A 27,748-nucleotide genomic window follows, 5' to 3' on the forward strand; every position below is an offset into this window, starting at 1 on the left:
GAAAGACAGAGATTTAGGAACCATGTTTTAAATTGTAAGACATTTACAGGAGCAGATGTGGACTCTAACCACAATCTATTGGTTATGAACTGCAGATTAAAACTAAAGAAACTGAAAAAATGTGGGAATTTAAGGAGATGGGACCTGGATAAACTATAGAACCAGAGGTGGGAGAGAGTTTCAGGGAGAGCATTAGGGAACGATTGACAAGAATGGTGGAAAGAAATACAGTAAAGGAAGAATGGGTAGCTTTGAGAGATGAAATAGTGAAGGCAGCAGAGGATCAAGTAGGTAAAAAGATGACGGCTAATAGAAATCCTTGGGTAACAGAAGAGATACTGCATTTAATTGATGAAAGGAGAAAATACGAAAATTCAGTAAATGAAGCGCGCAAAAGGGAATACAAACGTCTCAAAAATGAGATCGTCAGGAAGTGCAAAATGGCTAAGCAGGCATGGCTAGAGGGTAAGATAGATACTGCCTACAGGAAAATTAAAGACATCTTTGGAGAAAAGACAATCATTTGCATAAATATCAAAAGCTCAGATGGAAACCCAGTTCTAAGCAAAGAAGGGAAATCAGAAATGTGGAAGGAGTATATAGAGGGTCTGTACAAGGACGATGTACTTGAGGGCAATGTTATAAAAATGGAAGAGGATGTAGATGAACTTGGAGATATGATAATGCGTGAAGAGTTTGACAGAGCACTGAAAGGCCTAAGTTGAAACAAGGCCCTGGGAGTAGACAACATTCCATTAGAACTACTGACAGGCTTGGGAGAGCTAGTCCTGATAAAACTCTACCATCTGGTGAGCAAGATGTATGAGACAGGCAAAATACCCTCAGACTTCAAGAACAATATAATAATTCCAATCCCACAGAAAGCAGGGGTTGACAGATGTGAAAATTACCGAACTATCAGTTTAATAAGCCACGGCTGCAAAATACTCCCATGAATTCTTTACAGACAAAAGGAAAAACTGGTAGGAGCTGACCTTTGGGAAGATCAGTTTGGATTCTGTAGAAATGTTGGAACACCTGAGGCAATACTGACCCTAAGACTTTGCTGTTGTGGTCTTCAGTCCTGAGACTGGTTTGATGCAGCTCTCCATGCTACTCTATCCTGTGCAAGCTTTTTCATCTCCCAGTACCTACTGCAACCTACATCCTTCTGAATCTGCTTAGTGTATTCATCTCTTGGTCTCCCTCTACGATTTTTACCCTCCACGCTGCCCTCCAATACTAAATTGGTGATCCCTTGATGCCTCAGAACATGTCCTACCAACCGATCCCTTCTTCTGGTCAAGTTGTGCCACAAACTTCTCTTCTCCCCAATCCTATTCAATACTTCCTCATTAGTTATGTGATCTACCCATCTAATCTTCAGCATTCTTCTGTAGCACCACATTTCGAAAGCTTCTATTCTCTTCTTGTCCAAACTATTTATCGTCCATGTTTCACTTCCATACATGGCTACACTCCATACGAATACTTTCAGAAATGACTTCCTGACACTTAAATCAATACTGGATGTTAACAAATTTCTCTTCTTCAGAAACGCTTTCCTTGCCATTGCCAGCCTACATTTTATATCCTCTCTACTTCGACCATCATCAGTTATTTTGCTCCCCAAATAGCAAAACTCCTTTACTACTTTAAGTGCCTCATTTCCTAATCTAATTCCCTCAGCATCACCTGACTTAATTAGACTACATTCCATTATCCTTGTTTTGCTTTTGTTGATGTTCATCTTATATCCTCCTTTCAAGACACTGTCCATTCCATTCAACTGCTCTTCCAAGTCCTTTGCTGTCTCTGACAGAATTACAATGTCATCGGCGAACCTCAAAGTTTTTATTTCTTCTCCATGAATTTTAATACCTACTCCGAATTTTTCTTTTTGTTTCCTTTACTGCTTGCTCAATATACAGATTGAACAACATCGGGGAGAGGCTACAACCCTGTCTTACTCCCTTCCCAACCACTGCTTCCCTTTCATGTCCCTCGACTCTTATAACTGCCATCTGGTTTCTGTACAAATTGTAAATAGCCTTTCGCTCCCTGTATCCCTAAGACTTATCTTAGAAAATAGATTAAGGAAAGGCAAACCCACGTTTCTAGCATTTGTAGACTTAGAGAAAGCCTTTGACAATGTTGACTGGAATACTCTCTTTCAAATTCTGAAGGTGGCAGGGGTAAAATACAGGGAGTGAAAGGCTATTTACAATTTGTACAGAAACCAAATGGCAGTTACAAGAGTTGAGGGGCATGAAAGGGAAGCATTGGTTGGGATGGGAGTGAGACAGGGTTGTAGCCTATCCCCGATGTTATTCAATTTGTATATTGAGCAAGCAGTAAAGGAAACAAAAGAAAAATTTGGAGTAGGAATTAAAATCCATAGGGAAGAAATAAAAACTTTGAGGTTCGCCAATGACATTGTAATTCTGTCAGAGACAACAAAGGATCTGGAAGAGCAGCTGAATGGAATGGACAGTGTTTTGAAAGAAGGATATAAGATGACCATCAACAAAAGCAAAACGAGGATAATGGAATGTAGCCGAATTAAATTGGGTGATGCTGAGGGTATTAGATTAGGAAATGAGATGCTTAAAGTAGTAAATGAGTTTCGCTATTTGGGGAGCAATATAACTGATGATGGTCAAGTAGAGAGGATATAAAATGTAGACTGGCAATGGCAAGGAAGGCGTTTCTGAAGCAGAGAAATTTGTCAACATCGAGTATAGATTTGGTCATCAGGGAGTCTTTTCTGAAGGTATTTGTATGAAAGTGAAATGTGGACAATAAATAGTTTAGAGAAAAAGAGAATAGAAGCTTTCGAAATGTGGTACTACAGAAGGATGCTGAAGATAAGATGGGTAGATCACATAACTAATGAGGAGGTGTTGAATAGAATTGGGGAGAAGAGGAGTTTGTGGCACAACTTGACTAGAAGAAGGGATCGGTTGGTAGGACATGTTCTGAGGCATCAAGGGATCACCAATTTAGTATTGGAGGGCAACGTGGAGGGTAAAAATCATAGAGGGAGACCAAGAGCTGAATACACAAAACAGATTCAGTAGGATGTAGGTTGCAGTAGGTACTGGGAGATGAAGAAGCTTGCACAGGATAGGGTAGCATCTTCCCAATCTCAATCTCCGCTAACCCACTGCCCAATGCCCCCTACCCAACAGTTCCTCTTCCTCTGTCCTGCCACCCTCCCCTCCCCCCCCCCCCCCCCCAATCCACACCTCCAATTCATCTTCATCATGCGCTGTACCTCACTGGCTCTGTTACTCGTGTGTAACATGCCTAGCCAATACTTGTCGACAACTCAACACTTCTGTTTTTCTGTGAGTGGTCTCTTTACTCCTAAATTATTTACACGCACTAGGATGTAACAGCATAATGGTAAATAAACAATACTCTGAATGTGACAAATGAAACACAAGCAAAAATTAAATCAAAATAACTGTATGTTATCCACAGCACTAATTATTCTGTTAGTATCAGTTTGGGAGATAAAAGGAAATTATCAAATACACATGGCTGTACCTAATAAAAAATAGTAAAAGCTTGAATATAATTCAGTACTTCTCTAAGAATCCTAGGTTAAATTCTATGATAAATTACAGTGCCAACTTCAACTTTTTTCCCTTAACATTTTAAACATACCTGGTTGTTGGCACTTTACCAAGTATGCGAAGTCACACTGATTCTTCTCTGAATCAAACAGTGTTCCTGGAGGACAGTCCTGAACAAATGCTCTACCATTCCAACAATTCAAAAATTGCTTGCAATTATTAGGGTGTGGTAAAATGCCTCCAGACTTAATTTTAGAACATCCTTCAAGATTTATAGTAGTAGTGGAATGTGGTGCCTGTGTCTTTGTTTTGTTCCTGGTTGTAGGTAATACAGACCCAGAATCCACACTTACTGTCCTGTTGACAGGTATTTTTTCCTTAAGGAATAATGTGCCACTGTAATATGCTAAAAGCAAAAATAAAAATAAAAAAATTAAATGAAACATTCTTAATGTCATAAAGTAAAATATGTAGTGCTAGAAATTCATACTGAAATAGAAAGCCACTTCATTTTAAACTACAAATTTCTCATTGTCGCAGTACATAATGTGAGGTATTTACTGGTTCATTCTAAATAATCATTACCATTACATATATGGCTGTGATGATCATTAACAATAATGAGGATAAGGAGCAAGAAACAGCAGCAGTTGTGGAGGAAGAGGAGGTAGCATATAAGAAGAAGGAGAAAAAAATACAGATAAAACAAACAACTGTATATTGCTGTACCTGGCCAAAGCAACTTTTCCTTGTAGACCAACAATGTGTTCATATGTCTGAGAACAGAACTGAATAGATTCTAATCTTATATTTGTTATCATCTGATGCAAATTACAATTATTCACAAAATTGTGAAGAAGATAAAATGTAGGATTTCAGAAAGTTTGGTGAGTAAGAAACTAAGAGAGTACTGAAACATACCAAGAGAACTAGAGTCACTTTTGGCTGACAGCTGTCTTACACAAGAATTTGTTCCCAGTTATTCAGTTAAGGTAGTTTAGCCAGTATATGATTCTGTACAATGTTTTTTGCATAAATTTGCACACTCAAATTAATTCTGGATGACAAGCAGCTACATGTTACTAATATTTTTGAGTCCTAATACAAAGTAACATATACTGGTGTACGTGATTCCAAGACAGCAGCATTTCAACAGCTCTCTTTCAGGCTCTGGAATGGCACTCATCCATATCCAGATAAATGTGAATGACTGATGAGACACTACAGAGACACACAGGATTTGCACAAAGAAATGTATGTTTGTGGTAGATGACTTGAGAAAGGTGGGCATGTTAGCCACAGACTGCAAAAGGTAACTGGGGGCATTTGTAATGGATATGTGTTATCCACAAACACAAAATGTTGCTACTGGATGAAAGCAATCCATTTAATTTCACAATGCACATTTCTTAGTAGTATGTGAAGACTGCCTATATCCAGGCTACATTAATTAGAACCTGAATTTTGAAAAATGATGTCTCAACTTTCATTTTAGTGTACCCATTTCTATGAATCAGTTCTAAGAAGAATAAAATGTTTCAATTGGATTTACTTTACACATCAGCACTCGGCCTTCCATCCCTCCCCCCTTTCCCAATCCCGTATTTCCTGAGAAGCTTAGCAAAATATCGGACCCACACCTGATGGCTAAATTGTTCTTTCTTGCCTGAATTATACAGTCACAAAATCAGAGATACATGCTATGATTATGGCCATTCTCATAGAAAATATTCAGTAATATATCTGCAATACTCCAATATTAAAGAGACTGTAATCCTCAAAAACAAAGAAAAGCTACACAGTAATGGAAACATAGCTGTTCCTGTCATACTTGTCTGGAATTGTGCCATTTTTGTTTCTCTCATGTCATCTAATGTGCTCTGTACAACAGCCTCACCAGTGGCGCACATACACACATCAATAAAAGTTGACATCACCTCAGTTCCGAGAGTTCTGGATCCTGTACAGAAAACTGGAGTAGAAATCAACATAAACATCATTTCCACACTTTTTATTGCTCATGAAAACCATGCATTGCATGCTGTAGCACCATACAGTGAGACCTTCAGAAGAGGTGGTCCAGATTGTTGTACACACCAATACCTCTAATAACAAATAGTATGCCCTCTTGCATTGATACATGCCTGTATTCATCATGGCATACTATCCACAAGTTCACCAAGGCACTGTTGGTCCACATTGTCCCACTCCCCAACGGCGATTCGACATAGTCCCCCACAGTGGTTGGTGGGTCATGTCGTCCAGAAACAGCCCTTTTTTTCAATTTATCCCAGGCATGTTCGATAGGGTTCATGTCTGGAGAACACGCTGGCCACTCCAGTCAAGCAATCCCATTATCCTGAAGGGAGACATTCACAAGATGTGCGTGATGGGAGCGTGAATTGTTGTCCACGAAGATGAATGCCTAGCAATATGCTGCCGATATGGTTGCACTATCGGTCAGAGGATGACATGCACGTATCGTACAGCCATTACAGTGCCTTCAATGACCACCAGCAGCATACGTCAGCCCCACATAATGCCACCCCAAAACAGCAGGGAACCTCCACCTTACTGCACTTGCTGGACGGTGTGTCTAAGGCGTTGAGCCTGATCAGGTTGCCTCGAAACATGTCTTCGATGATTGTCTGGTTGAAGGCAAATGCAACACTCATCAGTGAAGAGAACGTGATGCGTATCCTGTGGTCATGGCTCAACAGTACTCCTACTCTTCTCTTGTTTGTTATATTTCTCTCTTACACTCCATTCCTTTCAATTTTTAACTGGTATCATTATTAATATCATCTCAGATCCGCTACATTTGTCTCTCATCTCCTGCCTCCAAAAACATCTACCACTTCCTTGCCTAACATATCTTCCTCCATCTTTGCTGCCTCACTCCTTTCTACTCCTAATCTCACCTCCCTTTTCCATTTGCCAACCATGCATCAATAGTTAAAGATGCTATTGAGCTGTACCCATTTACATATTAAGTGCTCCTGCACAACATTCATCATACACAAGCCATAGACTGGTTGCTTGTGTTGAAAAGTTCTTTGTCTTGAGTTTCTTTAAATGATAAGCATAACCAAAGTGGTCTTAAAATGAAGGAGCAGTGTTGTTACTACAGTAATAACAATAATTTTGTGTGGCTCAATGGCCAGGCACAAGCCTTCAATTGGATGCTACTTCAGCAACTTGCATGTCCCTAACCTCCCTCAGTTGTCCAACTGGATAGGAGTTACAGTTTAATGTGAAATTCAAACAATGTGCCATTCCAGGTGACTACTCACATCATTGAGAGGTGAAGGCTGGATTAAAGGCTGCAAACTTCTGTGTTCTGGCCGGACTCAATCCCATGACCTCTTGGTTTCTAGCCACATGCTTTACTGCTAGACCACTACAAGTTGATCAGCCAGAACATTGTGACCATCTACCTTGCAGCCAGTCCATCCACCTTTGGCATGGAAACCAGTGGTGACGCTTCATGCCATGGAAGCAATGAGTCCTTGGTAGGTCGCCAGATTCCCATAAATTCCATGGAAGGTGGCAATGAGCTCTGACACCACGTTCAATCACATACAAGATGTGTCCGATCAGGTTCGTACCTGGTGAGTATGGAGGGGGGGAGGGTGGAAGGGGGGGGGGGGGGCTAGCACGTCAACTGGAACTCACCACTGTGTTCCTCGAAGCACTCCATCACATTCCTGGCCCTGTGATGTGGCGCATTATATTGTTGAAAAATACCACGTCCATCGGGAAACATGATCATCATGAAGGGGTGTATGTGGTCCGCAACCACTGTAAAATATTCCTTGGCTGTCATGGTGCCTTGCAAGATCAATGGATGCCAATACGAATATTCTCCTGAGCATAATGGAGCTGCCACCAGCTTGTCTCCATACACAGTAGAGGTGTCAAGGAGCTGTTCCCCTGGAAGATGATTGATTCACACCCTCTCATTGACATGATGAAAAAGGTATCAGGATTCATCAGATCATGCAATGCTCTGCCACTGCACCAACGTTCAGTGCCAATGTTCATGTGCTCATTCAGTCATAGTGCCCACGTCGTGACGTTAACATTGGCAAGTGCATGGGTTATTGGTTGTGGAGACCCATCGCTCGGAGTGTTCGATGCACTGTGTGTTCAGACACACTTGTACTTTGTCCAGCATCAAAGTCTGATGTTAGTTCCACCACAGTTCACCTCCTGTCCTATTTTAATAGTCTGCTCAGCCTACAACATCTGACATATGTAGTGAGGGGTGGCCACTCAACCCCAAGATGTCTGGACTTGGTTTCATCTTGGTTTTGCCACATGTTGAAGACACTCACCACAGCACTTCTCGAAAATCTGAGAAATTGTGCAGTTTCTAAAATGCTCATGCTGAGCCTCTGGGCCATCACAATCTGCCCCCGGTCAAACTCAGATAGATCGCATGCCTTCCCCATTCTATACACAGACAGTATACTCACTGAGACTACATGCACTGTAAGCGTCTGACTAGCAGTCATTCCTCACCAGGTGATGCTGCTATCACCTGGATATTTGTCCATTGATGGCAGGTCAGTAACCATAATGTTCTGGCTGATCGGTGTATAGTAACAATGCAACAAATATATATACAATAAATCTGCATATTGGGCTCATATGACTGAGGAACCAGCACATGCAGTAAGTAAATCTTCCAGAAGAGGCTACACTTAAGACTTGAGCACTGCATCAAACAAAAGCAAATATAGCTGTATCACACATACATTCAATGAATGTTATTTATCTGACTTTGGAAATACTGTATATTTTTAACAAGATTTATATTTTTTGTAGCATAGATTGTATTCAGTTCATTATTTTGATGGTGAAGGTTTCAAATAGCAATAATTAGTCGGCCAAACCCAATAATTAAGCACAGCTTGGTGCTCATTGGCAGTAATCATTATTCATCTGCGACATGAAATTAATTTCAAATCAGAGACTCTAGAATTATGAAACAGTTCTTACTTCATGAGGTAAGTGATAATGACACAATGAGACATCTGTTATTAGCAATTAACTTTAAAAGAAACAACACGAATGCATTTCATCTCATTATGTTTCATATGTGTAATGCCTCTCTTCGGAAAAAAATGTTTCACTACATCAACACATTGCACAAAGTTGGCAGTATAAAATGAAATATTCCTGTCCATTCCTCCTCTATTAAGGCACCAAGTTCTAAAACCCGAAATCTGCATCCATAGTGTCACAGGCATCATTCATTAAGACTGGAGTAACACTCATTCATAATGCTCTACATTGTTCTTCCTCGGTGCAATTGTGTGCTACAGTGAGGCATGCTGACCATACATTGTACCTGCAAATGACTAGAATGGAATAAACTTCACTGCAGCTGCTCTTTCTCCATTCAAAAAAGGATGTGCCACAGAATCTTCTAATTCCATTTATTTATCATGTGGCATACATAATTCTTTATACATTATTATTCAGCTTATGAATATACCATTCCATGGCCAAGGTAGTGTGCATTTGGGTATTTATGTGTGTGAATGTGTGTACTTCTGCCAAAAAAACACCAGGGCACAAAAGCTAATTAACAAGCTACTGTGGTGTGTTACTTGGGCCTATTCATGATGTATGAGGCAACTGAAGGTGAGTGGTTGCCTGCCCATTGCAGATAAACATCACTTTGAAGAGATACAGATTAATGCAGCAATATCTATGTAATTATCTGTTGCATATTTCTCACAAAACATTTATTCAGTACAGCCGTCAATGAACTGAATTAGTTTTGGTTGTACTAGGGTCAGCTGGAAAGAAGTCATAAAAAGTTAAACAAACAGCAAGCAAAAATAATAAACAACTTTGGTTGTAGTCCATGTGATATTCATTCATAGGACAACAACCAACCAGGCTCTTGAATAATCAATCTGCAGTCTGCTGATGTACAACCTAAGTCTTCAGTTTACTTGTGCTCAGGAACCAGTACAAGTACTTTAAGTGTCACTTTTGAACAGTTGCCTTGCAAGGAAACTGTAATATCTACAAAAAGAGATCAAAATAATCTGTGAATGTGTGCAAATGGACAACTGCATAATGTTGATACATATCCTGGATTTAGCAATAAATACAAACAATAACAGAGATTAGCTACAATTGGCTTTCTTGCCCTAAATTCAGATGATACACACAATGGATTGACTAAAAGACAAGATCAGATGTACAAATATTTATGAATTGTGAACAAAAAGCTTTGTTTATAGCAAGCACAAAAATTAATTAGTTATTGACAAAAAATCAAAAATTAATGAGCTTAGTAATTAACTGCTGCAGATGAAAGACAGTAGCACTTATTTTCACAACGATAAAATGACTGATGAACAAACTCAGCAACTATATGATGTAGAAATATATGTATGGAATTGGGCCAATGGAATGAACCAGACATAGAAATTTATGATACCAGTCAGATATCAGATGTGAAAAATTAAATCTCAGGGGCAGGTCAGCAACTACAAATTGAAAATCCAACCATTAGTTTTGATGAACAGTCTGAAATATGTGACCATAATATCGATTGTACACAGCTAGAAAACTAAACCAGGGCAATCACAATTATAGAGAGATTATACATCACCACAACAATGTAACATATTTAGCAAGGATTTATTATAGCCTAATATTATGTGTGTCCTTCAGCTGACCAAAGGTAGCATATAATTGGCAGAATTAAAGCAGCACACTGTGTAGGAACTGAGCAATTGACATGAACACAAACATGACCGAGATTCTTGATAAGCTTTTGGACAATATTTTTCCTCAAGGCTAACAGTCTATTAGCTCCAGAGAAGAACTTTATCCAAAAGCTTAGAGATGACATCAATCTTGTTTATGTGCCTGCTGCCAATAGCCTTGCCACAGTGGTAACACCAGTTCCCACCAGACCACCAAAGTTAAGTGCTGTCGGGCTTGGCTATCACCTGGAAGGATGACTGTCTGGGTCTGCCGAGCGCTGTTGGCACATGGGGTAGACTCAGTCATTACGAGGCCAACTGATGAGCTACTTGATTTAGAAGCAGTGGTTCCAGCCCCAAAGCAAAAACAGCTGAGAGAGTGGTGTGCTGACCATATTCCCCTCCATATTCGCATCCAGTGATGCCTATCAGCTGAGGATGACATGGCCTTCAATTGGTACAATTTGGCCTTCCAAGGCCTGTTCAGATGGAGATAAGTTTTAGTTTCAGTTATGTGTATGTAAATGGTTCAATGCTTCAATTGTGTAGTGAGACTGCCTGTCGTTATTTGTGTTCCAGCCAGGAATTCCCAGCATCATAACAGATGCAAGCCATGGTATACTGTCATGCTCTTAAAAGGCCACAATCTTACATGACAACAAAGCCCTGATTCATACTTCAAGATCATTCAAGTGTGAATTGTGATTTGGTGAACATGCTGGCGAAATTTAACACCTCATCTAGCTTGCCAAACCATTCAGCTCAAAACGATCCATGCTTGTGAAGAGTTTTCATCAGCAATTCATCAACAGTAATGAGACTGAATGCACCTCTATATGAAAAGGAGCCTGAAATTATCCTGAAACCTACTCAAGAATGACAGATCTGATCTGAGAATAGCTGCAACAGTAAGGAGTAATAGCGACTAAAGAATGCTGAAAGCAGAGACTATGAAGAGACCTTGGATTCATGAATTCCATAATAGCTACATATCAATTGCACTAGCATTATAGGCCTAAATTTTATTCGTAATTTCCTGATGGAATCCATGATCAACCACTATTCATCATTGGCTACACACAACTGTGTCAGATATATTTTGTTTCACCTTTGTGCTTTAATTTCATACATATTATTTCATTTGCACAGTCACCTCCTCTCTATAAAACTGCACACTAGTGAGATTTTTATACAGAGATATTTATCATCTAATATACTGACAATTTTATAAAAATAATGGATTGCTACTCACCATATAGCAGAGATACTGAGTTGCAGATAGGTACAACAAAAAGACTGTCAAACAAGTAAGCTTTCAGCCAAAAGGCCCTCTTTTGCATCAGACAACATAAATACACGCAAATGCTGCTTGTGGGAGCATACAGGGATGAGCTGGAGAGCGGGTAGGACAGCTAGGTGCAGTTGGGACAGAGGTCAGGGAAAGGTTGGGTGGGGGGGAAAGCAGAGAAGTAAAAAGACTGTGGGTGCACTGGTGGACTAGAGGGCTATGCATCCCTAGTGTGGGAACAGGGAAGGGGATAGGTGGGTGAAGAACAATAACTAACAAAGGTTGAGGCCAGGAGGATATATTGCAAGGAAAGTTTTAATTTGCATAATTCAGAAACACTGGTGTCAGTACGAAGGACCCAGATGGCACAGGCTGTGAAGCAGTCACTAAAATGAAATGATCATGTGGCACTGCTGACCAGGAGGCCCTGTTGAGAGAGTTCAGCTGCCAGGTGCAACTCTTATTTCAGTTGATGCCAATTTAGAGGAATTGCGTGTCAGTGATGATGAGAGGATGATGAGAACAACACAACACTCAGTCAATGGGCAGAGAAAATCTCCAACCAGGCCAGGAATCGAACCCAGGCCCGCTACTTGGTAGGCAAGCACGATACCACTCAGCTAAGGAGACAGACTTTAAAATGAAGAATGTTGTGTTGGACAGTGTGCTCAGCAACTAGATAGTTCAGCTGTTTCTTGGCCACATTTTGTTGGTAGCCATTCATGCAGAAAGACAGCTTGTTGTTTGTCATGCCCACATGAACACAGCACTGTGATCACAGCTTAGCTCATAGATCACATGACTGGATTCACAGGTAGCCCTGCCTTTGATGGGATAGGTGATGCTAGTGACCAGACTGGAGTAGCTGATGGTGGGAGGATGTATGGGGCAGGTCTTGCATCCAGGCCTGTTACAGAGGTATGAGTCATGAAACAAGGGGTTGGGAGCAGGAGTTACGTGGTGATGGATAAAGGTATTGTGTAGGTTCGGTGGGTGGCGGAATACTACTGTGGGAGGAGTGGGAAGCATAGTGGGTAGGGCATTCCTCACTTCAGGGCATGGCGAGAGGTAGTGAAAATCCTGGCAGAGAATGTGGTTCAGCTGCTCCAGTCCTGGATGGTACTGAATCACAAGGGTGATGCTTCTCTGTGGCTGGACGGTGGGGCTCAGGGTGGTTGGGGGACTGGTTGGGGGTGACTGGAGGATAAGCACAAGAGATCTGTTTCTGTACAAGGTAGGGAGGGTAATTACCATCTGTGAAGGCCTCAGTGAGACCCTTGGTATATTTTGAGAGGGGCTACTCATTGCTACAGATATGTTGGTCATGGGTGGCTAGGCCATATGGAAGGGACTTCCTGGTAAAATGGAAATAAGTATTTGGCATCATTGGCCGGGAGGCCCCTTGCGGGGCAGGTACGGTCACCTTGGTGCAGGTCTTATTACATTCGATGCCACATTGGGCAACGGGTGCGCCAGATGGGGATGAAATAATGATGGTGAAGACAACATAACACTCAGTCCCTGAGCGGAGAAAAATCTCCGACCCAGCCAGGAATCAAACCCAGGCCCGTAGGACGCCAATTCGTCAAGCTGACTACTCAGCTATTGGGGCAGACACTTCCTGGTAAGGAATGGTGACAGCTGTCAAAGTGGAGGTATTGCTGGTGGTTGGTAGGTTTGATATAAACAGAGGTATTGATGTAGCCATCTTTGAGGTGGAGGTCAACATTGATGAAGATGGCTTGTTGGGTTAAGGATGACCAGTTGAAGCAAATGGGGGAAAATGGATAAGGTGTCCTCACTTTCAATCCAGTTCATGAAGATGTCATGAATACCTCCTTCACCAGTCACTTCATCTGGTGCTCCTCAACCCAGCAAGCCACCTTCCTCAATGCTGACCTTCAACACAAAGATGGCTACATAAGTACCTCTGTCCACATCAAACCTACAAACCACCAGCAATACCTTCACTTTGACAGCTGCCACCCACTCCAGAGAAAGAAGTCCCTTCCATACAACCTAGCCACCCGTGGTCATCACATCTGCAGTGATGAGCAGTCCCTCCCAATATATAGCTATGGTCTCACTGAAGTCTTCACAGACCATAATTATCCTCCAAACCTTACACAGAAACAGATCTCCCATGCCAAGCCTCTCCAGTCACCCCCACTATGCAAAGTCCCACTGTCTGGCCACAGAGGAGCATTTCCCTCGTGACTCAGTACCATCCATGACAGGAGCAAATGAATCACATTCTCCACCAGGTTTTTGACTACATCTTGTCATGCCCTAATATGAGGAATGTTCAACCCACTATCCTTCACACCCCTTCCACAATGATATTCTGTCGCCCACTGAACCTTCACAATATACTCGTCCATCACCAGACATCCCCTGCTCACAACCCCTGCTCCCAACCTCTTGCCTCATGGCTCATATTCCTGTAACAAACCTAGATGCAAGACCTGTCTCATACAACCTCCCACCACCAGCTACTCCAGTCTAGTCACTAGCTTCATCTATCTCATCAAAGACCAGGCTACCTGTGAAACCAGTCACATGATCTACAAGCTGAGCTGCAGCCATTGTATTGTATTCTACATGAGTATGACAACCAACAAGCTTTCTGTCTGCATGAATGGCCACTGTCCTATTGTGACCAAGAAATAGCTGGACTACCAGTTGCTGAGCATGCTGCCCAACACAACGATCTTCATTTTAATGACTGCTTCACAGCTTCTGCCATCTGGATTCTTGCTACCAACATCGGCTTTTCTGAATTGCACAGGTGGGAACTCTTTTTGCAAAATATCCTACGTTCCATAACCCTCCTGGCCTCAACTTTTGTTTGTTATTGTCTCCCTGTTCCCACCCCAGAACTACACAGCCCACTATTCTACCAACACACTCACAGTTTTCTCACTTCTGTCCTATTTTGCTTCCCGACTCTTAAACTAACCTCCCGACTGCACCTAACTGCCCCACCCTCTCTCCACCTCATCCCTGTATGCTCTCACAAGCAGCACATTACCATTCCCCACCCCCACCCTGCTATTCCTCTCCCTCTCCACCCCAGCCTCCTCCTTCCCCCACCAATATTGTGCCTTATTAGGTACAATGGTACATTTGTATCATGTATATGTAATCACATATGTATATATGACTGTACTAAACTTGTAAAAAAAAATGCTACGACGTTTGCAAAAGACACCAGTTGGTGTCCCCATGCAAAAAAAAAATACAATAAATAAATAAACCGTCCTGACTGCTTCACATGCGCAGCTGCTCACAGTCTAGCCTCTGCAGTCAGACACAGTGGTCATGTGTGTGTGTGTGTGTGTGTGTGTGTGTGTGTGTGTGTGTGTGTGTTGGGAGAAGCAATCAGGACAGTTTATTTATTTATTGTATTTTTTTGCATGGAGACACCAACTGGTGTCTTTTGCAAACGTAATAGCATTTTTTTTACAAGTTTAGTACAGTCATATATACATATGTGATTACATATACATGATACAAATGTACCATTGTACCTAATAAGGCACAATATTGGTGGGGCAAGGAGGAGGCTGGGGTGGAGAGGGAGAGTAATAGCAGGGTGGGGAATGGTAACGCGCTGCTTGTGAGAGCATACAGGGATGAGGTGGAGGCCTTTTTGGCAAAAGCTTACTTGTTTGACCATCTTTTTGTTGTGAGTACCTGTGACTCAACATCTGTGCTATACGGTGAGCAGCAATCTATTCATTTGATAATACTGTCATTATTCCATCCTGGATTTTCCATCATTTCATCTAATATATTGCTAGAATCATGTCCTAATGGACAATTCCAGGAGCAGATTTCAAAAGGGTTTTTTTCTTTTTTTTAAAAAAAAAAATCTCAAGTTGCCTGAAGTTCAATGTGCTTTCAAGTAACTGTAACACTTCTGTCTGAGAAACAAACATTCAGCTTTTCCAGACCACACATACACACACTGATGAGCAGAAACATGATGAACATGATCTTAATAGTATGTTGGCCTATCTCTGGGATGCGATACAGCAACAGATCCATATAGAATGGATTTGACAAGTCCTTGATGATGTTTTCGAAGTATATGGCGCCAGAAGTCAGCATTCAGTTCACACAATTCCTGTATATTACAGGCCAGTCATTTGTCAGCACAAAGTTGTGCCCAACAGCATCCCAGGTGTGTTCCATCACTCTCAGATCAGGAAAATTTGGCAGTGAAGACACCAACGTCAGTTCATTATCACACTTCTCATACCACTGTAGCATGTTTGTGACCTTGTGATACAGACAGTTATCCTGCTGGAAGACGCCATCACTGTCAGGAATGACATCGAGCATGAAGGGATACAGGTGGTTGTCAATAATGTTCACGTAGTCCCCATCTGCCTTCAATTACTAACACTGAGCACACGGAAGTCCCTGTGAATGTCCTCCCTAACATAACACTGCTTGTATCCATGGCGTGATACTTATTTCAAGCAGCTGTTCAAAAGATGATGTCATATTTGGGCATGATCATCAACCTGATGTAACAAATAATGTGAATCATCCAGCCAGGTAATATGGTTTCATTTATCCCACAGCCAATCCTGTACACATTGCAAATGTAACTGATGATGTTGTTGGGTCAACATTGGAATATGTAGAGTCTGCTGCTGTGGAGCCTCATGTTCAACAATGTGTAGTGAACTATGTCTTCTGAAACATTTGTGCATGCACCAGTAATGTAATCTGTAGTGCCTCGAGAATTTCGGGGTAAATTCTAGAGACACTCATATTTCCACCGTCTCAAAGAAGCATTATTTTAAAGATGAGTGTGTGAAAATGGAACTGTGTCTACTGCGCCACGATTATGTGTGTGCAGGACTGGCATGTATAGGACGGTTGATTGGTGTGGGCACGTAGTTGCAGCGCTCGTTTCAGAAGTTACACGCCCAGCACAAGGAGCAAACACGATGTACTCTGTGACAGTGCTACATCAGTCATTATTGAGTTGAATGTTGTTAAAGAAAAGAAAAGACACTCATTCACTTACTTTCGTGAGGTCTGGATGGTGGACTTACTAGAGCTTTCTAGACTGTATTTGTTATAAAGTATGTAAGAGTATCTGTCGGACCAGTAATTGTTGGGCTTACAAAAATGAATCATTTATATGGTGTCTTATTTGTGGAAGTGAAAATATAGTGAGATTGGTTGAAAGGTATTCTGAGTGTATGGAGTTATTTTAAAAATATAAAAAGTTCCTCCAAAGCAGCATCTTATCTTCGGAGAAAGAGTTGGGCAGACAATCACAGCCGGCTATCCTGAAAAGAAGATCGGCGAAACAACTCCACGTAAGCTCAATAATGAAGTGGGAGTGGGAGTCTGGCACACCTGCACCACACTGCTCCCTCTAGTCACCAGAAACCGCCAGAACTCATTTTTCAGATCAGCTACAGATAACTGCCTATCCTGATTTACAGGATGGATAAGCCTCCAACTTTGAGATTCTGCACATCCATCTTCTAATCCATGAGTGATTTCACCTCCTCCAACCACTTTCCATATATGCTCATGACAGTAGCACACAAAAAGCTTTACCATTTCAGAAATGCTAATTCCGAGATGCCTTTTCTTAAAGGTGTTTGTGTCAGAAAATTTCTCCATTTGCAGCCCATTTTGTCACTAGAATGGAGTCCCATTCATGTATGCTCTGCCTGTAATGATACAAGGTCACACACCCTCACCCTGGGTATGTTTCAGTTTATCAATGAACACAGAGACAGAGAGAATATTTGGTTTCACTCAATACTAAAAAAAAACAATAATTCAGTAAACTTTTGCTATAAATCATTAATTAAAAATATACCTCTCTGTGTGTGTGTGTGTGTGTGTGTGTGTGTGTGTGTGTGTGTGTGTGTGTGTGCGCGCACGCGTACACGTGCGTGTGTAATTGCTTTTCACATGGAAGTCTTACCTGTAGAAAGTATAGATAGTCTGGGTAATTTGCAGACAAAAAATCCCCTTCCATTTTTTATATTCATTTGGGCTATGTTTAGTCAGTAATTTATTGTCAATTTTTTTTTAATCATAGGAATGACCTGTGAAACCACTTGTGGCTGGAACGGGCAGTCATGCAGATGTAAGAACAAGCAGCCATTTTGGAGACAAGGTGCAGTGGATAGGGTTTCAACAGTAAACATTGTCTGTTGTGCTTGTCCCATCACCTCCTACAGAATGACTTGTTATATGTTCATGTACAAGGGAAAGTACACCATACTCAACTGTTGTCATTTGCAATTTAATATTTTCAGCCAAACTGGAGAAAAAGTGGTGCTCCCAAAGTTACAGCCTTTTTTGGAGCCTAATATTATACAACTCTCTTCTTCTACTAGTTCAGGGCTTAGGTTTTGAGCATGGGCACTCGCACCTGCTCATGCTCTTCCTCAAAAGAAGAGCATTTGTGGCATGGTGTGTGCTAGCAAGAACATGGGAGAAGTTACAACTACGAAATAGGGGAGGGTCAATTTTGACAATAGGGCCTACTAATAAAAGCAGTGGTGAGTCAGCATTGTGTAAAACTGACAGTGTCTTCACACTTCAATCTGCAGTGGGAGGAACCTCATCATTTTACATAAAAAGATGGATTCACAAAATGTTTACCGTATCGTAAGATGCCGAATACTTTCAGGAAGTACATTTTATATCTTACCACATCAAAAAAATCAGAAATGTTAACTATAAAGGACCTAGGTGTGTACAAGAGGGTTTGAAACTTAAAAAGAAACTTTCTCTGGAAATGAAGAAGAGGAAGAAAAATAAACTGAGTGTGATGTTTGGTTGAGCTACAACTCTGCACTACTTTTAGCAAAGTCCTTGTGTCCTTTTATAGCTGGTGATTTAATGAAAGAATACTGGATAGTTGCAGCTGAACATTTATATCCACCACAGATCAAACAATTTCGAAAGGTGCTGTTATCAAACAACATAGTCACGCATCCCACACAGGTTGTGGCAGACAACATTCAGAGCCAGCTTGTAAAACCTTTGTAGTTTGTAGTTGGTTACATATTTCTTAGTGCTCTATGAATGTATGGATATTGCAGGCACAGAGCTGGATGTGACATCTTTAGTAACACTGAAGAAAGTGTGCAAAATTCAGGTTCGTCATAGAATTTAATAGTTTGTATGTATACAGACAGAGCTCCTGTCATTTTGGGGAAAAATATCAGGAACCGTAGCATAGCTGAATGGGAAAATGAAGTAGCTTCCAGTACCCAAACCACGTTGCTGTGCATTTTTGAAGTAATTCATGTGTAATGCAACAGCAAATGTAATTACAGTCTAAATTTTTCCAAGCATTTCTCTAAGATCAGTTTCCTCATTTACACATGTCTCCCCACCCTGCTCCCTGGCACAGATATGCTCTCACCACCTGCTAGTGAAGCATGTTTACTGTGAAGCCCTGTACTAGCTTTAGGTATTAAGAATTAATTAGTTACATCCTTCTGATACTGAATATTTTCATCATATGAAATATACACCACAGAAAGTCTTATCACAGACCAGTTTCAACTTAGGCCACCAAGGTGTCTTCCTTCTAAAGAGGGCAGCACTGTGGAATGAGACAGTGAGGGAGGGGGGGGGGGGGGGGGAGCTAGAGATGGGCAAACTCATTCATCCTTGGAAACTAGTTCACTAGTGATCGCTCTTTTTTGGGAACCATTCATTTTTACCCGTTCAACGTTCATTTGTGCTTGGTATAAGGTTCTTATGAAAAATTGAAAATAAATGGCATAGGCAACTGGAGATGGAAGGCGCCAAAAGGGGGCACTTGCCTCCCCACTGGAATACAGAGTTTTTATTCATAACAGAATTCTCACACACTTGTAATTTTCGTGATTGTGCAAAACCTCTCATTTAGCCAACTGTAGCTTTATGGGGCTGATTGCAGTGAAACAATATAAGGTGGCGCATAAATAACCGGCCCCTAGTATAGACTGCAATTACACATGATTTGTTGACTGCTACGAGCAGAATAGATAAACACTTAATAATTGGGCAGTGAAGAAATAAAAAATAAGCTAAAGCAGACAACTTTGAAACAATAGATGACGATTGGTGGGCGACAATGAGCAGTCTAGTACTCAAGGCCAATTTTTCGTGCGACACTCAGTACTACTGAAATAATATTGTAGAAGTTATCATACTCTCTTTACAAAAGGCAACACCAGACACTCGATTAGGGAGCATGGGCTTCATTTGGTTGTAAGTCGGTCTACCTTCCACAACAATGAACACGCTCTTTTACCTTGGATCAAAAAAAGACAGAAAATGGCTACTCTTGTGTGCCATGCCGACTTCCTTTGCATGTGTAATAAAAAAAATAAATAAATAAATAAAAAAAATTAAAAAAAAAATAAAATCTTGCCTTTTTACAAGTATTTCTTCTGCTGTTTATTGAAATACTGAAGTAAGCTGATATGCCATTTTGTTACATGAAAAGATGTATGTATTACATTCCGCGTAATTTTTAGGTAATTTACGCAATTATAAAATACATTTTAATTACCGGTTGTGGATGCTGAACAGAATATGGAAAGAACCAGAAGTTCAGAGTTCACAAAAAGGTTTGAAACAGATCTAGAGTTGGCGCGGACAGCGAATGAAACGAACAACAACTCGATACTGAACTATGAGCAGTCAGCAGTGGAACTGCGACGAGGGGCCATATGAAGAAGGACGATTTCAGCCAAGTGAGACAGAGACCAAGACAGACAGCAACGGGACCAAGGCTGGAATGAGACCGGCCCACATGCCGTTGCAGGAATGAGACCGACTATTTCCCGTTCCTAGGAACTATAAGTAGAAAGCCACGACCTAGAACGAGACCAATGGGAACGGGACCAAGGCTGGAACGAGACTGACAGATGTGCCGTTGTGGGAATGAGACCGACCATTTCCAGAATTTGTTCCTCGTTCATTCTGTTCATCTTGATGAACCATTCCTTTGGACACGTTAGTTCACAAATGACCCATCTCTATGGGGAGTGAGAGGGGGAGGGAGAGAGGGAGAGGGAGTGGTTAGAGGGAGAGGGAGAGGGGGGCGAGAGAGAGAGAGGGAGAGAGAGAGAGAGAGGGGGGGTCGGAGGAGGGATAAAGGGGGGGTAGGGAGGGGGAGAGAGGAGTGAGAGATGGAGAGGGGGAGGGAGGGGGGAGGGAGGGAGGGGGGAGGGGAGAGGGGGGAGGGAGGGGGAGGGAGGGAGGGAGGGAAGGAGGGAGGGGGGGGAGAGAGAGAGAGAGAGAGAGAGAGAGAGAGAGAGAGAGAGAGAGAGAGAGAGGGAGAGAGAGAGAGAGAGAGAGAGAGAGGGTGCAACTTGACCAAAAGTTCAGCTCTGATTGTATTTATCTGTTCGCCTGTTTGCTGTTCTGGTTTCACCTTTATTTGGTGAATAGCAATTTATCATCACATAGATATTTTGATCATACTGTACAAATTACAATTATGCTTTACAATTACAATGTTAATTGTGAATGTCATGCAGAAGAACAGGAATCAAATAATCCTTACCTGATCCTGCATCATGTTGATATTTTAAGCATTTTACCTTTCCTGGGAAATCACATTCAAGAGTCTCAGGATTAAATAACGTTCCTGCAGCACAGACTTGAATAAACGCTCTTCCTTTCCAACAATTTACAAATCTTCTGCAATCTGCTTTATAAGGAAACTGTCCTGTTGCCTTGTGAGGGCATAAGTCAGAAAATGGTCGCATCTGATTCCTAAAAACAGTATCATCTTCTGTTGGTGAAGGTGTAGTGTATACATTATTGATGTTAACTTCCTCAGCCACAAACATTCTGACATATTTTGTTTCTGCATACTCTGACCCATTCTGGTTTTTCAAATATTTATTTTCAAAATTATGATTTATACTGTCATATTCAACAGTTGGTTCTGTTAATCCATAATGAGGATTGGACCATTCACGGAAAAATCTTTTAGGTTTACTTTTCTCACTATGGACAATAATTGGCGTTCGTCTTTTATTTGTTGGGTCAACATAAAAGAATTGTGTCACATTGGAAGAATGAACAGAATCTCTAATATGCAGTTGACTTTTCTTTTCTACAGATGCATCTGTTATGTCTTCTCCAGGTACATAAATCTGTTAAGAAAAAAACAAAAGTTACACTAAAATACATGAAGGCCAAATCAATCAGAAAGAATGTATATGAAAAGAACAAAAATCTTTCTCACAGATACTGAGACAGACATAAAACTGAAATTAATAACTGCAAGAAAGGGCACTTTCGAATGTAATAAAAACATCACATTTTTTAAATAATTGGAGTGACAACCTACTGATCATAACATTTTTCCACTAGTTGCTTCCAAATGAAATGGACAGCCATATACACTGAAGAGCCAAAGAAACTGGCACACCTGCCTAATATTGTGTAGGGCCCCTGCGAGCATGCAGAAGTGCTGCAAAGACGACATGGAACGGACTGGACTAATGTCTGAAGTAGTGCTGGAGGGAAATGACACCTTGAGTCCTGCAGGGCTGTCCATAAATCTGTAAGACAATGAGAGGGTGGAAACCTCTCCTGAACAGCATGTTGAAGGCATCCCGGATCTGATCAATAATGTTCATGTCTGGGGTGTTTGGTGGCCAGTGGAAGTGTAAAGACTCAGAAGAGTGTTCTTAGAACCACTCTGTAGTAATTCTGTAAGATGTTGCTTTGTCCTGCTAGAATTGCACAAGTCCGTCAGAATGCACAATGGACATGAATGGATGCAGGTGATCATACAGGATACTTACGCATGTGTCACCTGTCGCAGTAGTATCTCGATGTGTCAGGCGTCCCATATCACTCCAACTGCACACACCACACACACCATTACCAGAGCCTCCACCAGCTTAAACAGTCCCCTGCTGACATGCAAGGTTCATGAATTCGTGATGTTGTCTCCATACTCATAAAAGTCCATCCGCTTGATACAATCTGAAATGAGACTTGTCCGACCAGGCAACAATGTTTCCAGTCATCAACAGTCCAATGTCAGTGTTGACAGGCCCAGGTGAGGTGTAAAGCTTTGTGCCATGCAGTCATCAAGGGTATGCAAGTAGACCTTCGGCTCTGAAAGCCCTTATTGATGATGTTTTGTTGAGTTGTTTGCATGTTGACACTTGTTGATGGCCCAGTATTGAAATCTGCAGCAATTTGGGGAAGGGTTGCACTTCTGCCATGTCGAATGATTCTCTTCAGTTATCAATGGTCCCGTTCCTCCAGGATCTTCCAGCCACAGTATATCGGAGATGTTATGTTCTACTGCATTCCTGATATTCATGGTACACTCGTGAAATTGTTGTATGGGAAAATCCCCAATTCATCACTATGTCAAAGATGCTGTGTCCCATCGCTCATGCACCAACTATAACAACACGTTGAAACTCACTTAAATCTTGATAATCTGCCAATGTAGCAGTAGTGACCGATTTAACAAATTGCACCAGACATTATTGTCTTATATAGGTTTTGCTGATCACACTGCCATATTCTGCCTGTTTACGTATCTCTGTATTTGAATACACATGTTTTACACCATTTTCTTTGGCGCTGCAGTGTATAAATATGGGTTAAAGACAAGATAGGGGGAGTTGCAAAAGTCTATATAAAATCACTATAGTTTAATTGTTAAACTATAATGGTTTACCTGTGTGTTGGCAAAGAGGTCATTACAGATATTGAATTCACTATTCAAGACAAAAATGACGAAGGAAGGCTATGATCATGTAAAGGAAGCTTCTGAGTACTCATCTGGAGTGGTGTAGAAAAATTACAGGAATATTAAATCAGGATGCTGGAAAATGGATTTCCACACAATTAGTATCTCCTCAAATATACATTCTGCTGCTACATAACAGAATACATATATTAACAAAGATTTTAATGGACAAGAATCACTGCTCAAAGTTGTACATTAGCTTGGTGACTATACCCTATATCATAGATTACAACTAAGAATATACCGTACATACTCCAATAATATGTGCCCGCGAAAAATCCGTGCACCCCAATTTTGAGGAAGAGGGGAAAAAATTATTTTTTGCTTTAATTTGTTTTATTTACAAAAAAAAATTGTTCCAATGTTATGATGTGTTCAAAAGTATGTATAATAACTACTGGTTTGAAGCATTGCTGCTGTACAGGTTGATACATCATTAAAACACAACCGATTCAGTGGCGTGCAGCTGGCCAGCCGGCGGGCGGGCAGCCAGCAGCGTGCAGCTGGCCGGCTGGTCGGCTGGCCAATTAGATGGGTGGGCGGCTGGGGAATATTATCACCGCCACCAGGGACTCTATGCGTACCTACAGTAGCAAAAAAAGAAATGTGAATTATCTTGTTTAAGAATTTGTTAATATGGTATGTGCAATAAAGTATTTTAGTCAATACCAGTACGTTTCCTCTCTTACCACTCTATTCATCACTTTCATCATCATCACTAGCTGGAAAATCATTGTCATCTTCACCATCTTCCCATAGAGCGTCGTCCTCTGTTCTATCCAGTGAATTTGTGATTCCACATTTTTTTGAAGGATTTTTCCACCAGTGGTTGCGGAATGGAGTTCCATGCACTTTTCACCCATTCACAAATCTGGGACAAATGCGGCCGTTTGATTTTTCCACTAGGTGTGAACTTATGGTTTTCCTCAGCCATCCACTGTGTATATCGATGTTTAAGTGCAGCTTTGAATGGCCGATTTATACACACATCTAGAGGTTGTAGGATGGACGTTAGGCCTCCAGGGATAATGACCAAGTCAGTTTTCCCTTTTTGTAATTTGTCTCCCACTTCCTTAGTTGTATGTCCGCGGAAGCTGTCTAGGACCAACATGTTGCGTAAATTCAGTAATGCACCAGGACGACATTGCCAAACATGTGTCACCCAGTCAATTATAAGTTCATTGTCCATCCACCCTTTCAAATTCGCTCTCACTAATACTGGTATGCCTTTTACTGATATTTTTGGAATAGTTTTCCTTTTAAATATCACACAAGGTGGTAGCTTTCGTCTGTCGCCAGTTACACACACATCACTGTACATCTTTGTTTCTCACTGCCACCAGTTCGTATCATGATGCTGGATTCTCCTTTCCTGTTCACTGTGTTGTTGAGTGGCATCTCAAAATAGACTGGCGTTTGATCCGCATTACCAATTTGCAATAATATATAGGACTGTTTACTGTGCAGATTTAACACATAACGATGAAAATTCACTATTTTTTCCTCGTAATCACCTGGAAGCCGCTGAGCAATAGTAGTTTTCCTCCGGAATCCTAAACCATTTCGGTTGAAAAATCTTGATAGCCAGCCCCGGCTAGTTTTGAAACTGGTATGCCTAGTTCTTTGGCTAAAGACAATGCTTTAAGTTGGCACATTTCACTCATCACTGCACATCCGTATTGTCGCTTCTCATCTACATAAATGCAGAGCCTTTTCTCAAGGTCCGGATGCTTCGCTTTTTGACCACGAAATTCCCGGTGATTACTATTAGTTTCTTGAAGCTGCATTTTATTTTTGTGCCAGTCACGAATACAACTCTCACTCATGTTGTACTTTCTTCCTGCTGCACGGTTTCCAATATTCTTGGCTTCTTCAATAATTTTCACTTTTTCTTTAGCAGTGTATGAGCGATAACGATAACTTGTAGCCATAAGTAACAAGTTTGAAGACGTTAATACTTCACTCCTAACATGCTAGTGATGCGTCACAGACTGAGGCCGCAACAATGCAATAGTGTAATGGGATGTATTGTTGGAGGCGGAGCAGTACCAACAATGTTTCGAATAATCCGTGCACCCCAGTTTTTCGTCCTAAAATTCAGGAAGAAACATGTGCGGATTATTCGAGTATGTAGGGTAATGTGAAAATTGCAGACCCAGTTTTAAAACCCTTCAAATCAATTCTTATGCAATATGTAAAACATATCAGTGGGAACAATCACAGCTACAAAGCGAAAGACACATTACACAGAATAACACGTGAAACAAGTACGCTGAGTGGTCAAAATATTAGTCACCCTTTTAAAAGAGCATTGGAGGACTATGGGTGGTGTAGAATAGGTAACTGCCAGTCACATGACCCTCCACTGCTAATGTACGTCATGTCAGTGAACTGGTGTGTGCAGCAGTTCATTGCATGATATCAGCATAGTAAGGTCAGATGATGTGGAGCTGTGACAGAGTGGCAGAAATGAGCTACCATATCAATTAAAATAATGAATTTTCAAAAACATAATGTATCTGGATAGATAAAAAGACCTACTCACCAAGCAGCAGCAGGATAATCCACATATAAAAGGTATTACATTTGCAAGCTTTCAGAGGCAATGGCTCTGTCTTCTGACAGAAGGTTTGAAGAGGAATGAAGTGGGATGAAGGGAAAAGACTGGTGAGGTTTAGGAAAAGGGGTAGAGATTAGAAAAGTCATCCTGTATCCTGAGCCAGTGGAGACTTAACGGATGGGATGAGAAGAAAAGACTTACTGTTGGAGACTGAATCAGGCAAGATTCAAAAACTTGAGAGCTTAAAGGTGGAAGAAAGTGTAATATGCAAGACAGAGATTATGGCTAGAACATCATGCATGAGTTAATAAGAACAAAAAGCTAAGTGCTTTGTATGTGACAGAGGTGGTCAGGGGGGGCACTGAAAAACACGCAGGTCAGAAAATGAAAGAGGTAGAAAACTAAAACAGAGTGGAGAAAGGAATAGTTACTGTGAAAAAATGCTGAGACCAAAGGTCAGTTGGGAGGCAAGAACCTAGGACCAGTTGTAGTGGCAGTTACCACCAACAGATCTCATTCTGTCTGAGATTTTTCCCATCACATTTAGAATAGCTTTTTGTCACCCTCCCAATCTCCGCAATATCCTTGTCAGACCCCATGCTCCTTCTGCACCCATGCCCTTACCCCTGTGATGTCCCCACTGCAAAACTTGCCCTGTGCACCCTCCTACCACCACCAATACCAACCCTGTAACTGGCAAAACATATACCATCAAAGGGAGAGCCACTTACAAAATGACACGTCATATACTAGCTACTATGTAAACACTGTTTGGCCTTTTACACTGACATGACTAACACCAAGTGAAAATGAAATGATTGTGTGACACTGATAACCATGAGGCCTCATTTGGGAAAGGTTGGCTGCTGGATTGCAAGTTTTATTTCAGGTGATGCCACATTGGGCAGCTTGCTTGTCAGTGATGATGAAATGAAAATGAGGACAACACAACGCCCAGTCCACAAGTGGAGAAAATCTCCAAGCTGACCGGGAATCAAACCAGGACCTGCTGTGTGGTAGGGAAACACATTACCACTCAGCTAAGCAGGCACACTTACCACCAAGTTAACAGTTACAATGAATGTGCATAGGCAGAGGGTGTATCCTGATAACACACAATATCCTGTTGCAGAGCATGCACTGCAACATGACAGTTGTGATCTTGGTGTATGTTTCACCACATGTGCAATCTGGATTCTTCCCCCAGACACCAGTTTCTCAGAACTCTGCAAGTGAGAACTGGCACTACAACTTGACCTTGGTCCTTGCCGCCAACCTATCCTTAATTTATGTTAAATTCTTTGGTCGCAGCATTTCTTCACAGTAACTACTCCTTTCTTCTCTACATTTTAGTTTTCTACATCTTTCATTTTCCAACCCATCTATTTTTTGCCATCCCCCTCCCACCTCTAAAACATACTATGTGCTTAGGATTTTGCTCTTATTAATTCATACACGTGTTTTAGCATAATCTCTTTCTTGCATATTACCCTTTTCTCAGGTTCTTAAATATCACCTGGTTCAGCCCCCAACAATCAGTCTTCCCTACCATTCCCGTTCGGTACATCTCCCCTGCCCCAGGGTTCTGGGTGACTTTTCCAAATTCTACCACTTTTTCTAAACCTCACTGTTCCTTTTCCTTCAACCCTCTTCCTTCTATGAGAAGAAGGACCCACTGGCTCCGAAAGCTTGCATACATAATAGCTTTTATACATATGTTCTTGGTGAGATGATTTTTTTCCTATCCGATTACATTACATTTTCAGAAGTGAGGTATCATGATTTTGAACATGTCCATGACCA

At 41.3% G+C, this 27,748-nt stretch overlaps 1 protein-coding gene across 4 annotated transcripts in view; it reads right to left on the bottom strand.

Moving 5' to 3' along the window:
• The window catches only part of LOC124716918 (serine protease svh-1-like), a 470,384-nt gene that overhangs the window by 374,894 nt on the left and 67,742 nt on the right, over positions 1 to 27,748 (bottom strand). For 3 of the 4 annotated variants that reach the window (XM_047243502.1, XM_047243517.1, XM_047243493.1), the window contains exons 2-3: positions 21,163 to 21,760; positions 3,673 to 3,987 (exon numbers count right to left, since the gene is read on the bottom strand). In XM_047243502.1, the coding sequence (XP_047099458.1) occupies positions 3,673 to 3,987; positions 21,163 to 21,760 (913 nt within the window). The remainder of the gene's footprint in view (positions 1 to 3,672; positions 3,988 to 21,162; positions 21,761 to 27,748) is intronic. The other variant, XM_047243508.1, reaches the window with a different exon arrangement.

Source organism: Schistocerca piceifrons, chromosome 1 (genome assembly GCF_021461385.2).
Source record: "Schistocerca piceifrons isolate TAMUIC-IGC-003096 chromosome 1, iqSchPice1.1, whole genome shotgun sequence".
NCBI classification, from domain to species: domain Eukaryota; kingdom Metazoa; phylum Arthropoda; class Insecta; order Orthoptera; family Acrididae; genus Schistocerca; species Schistocerca piceifrons.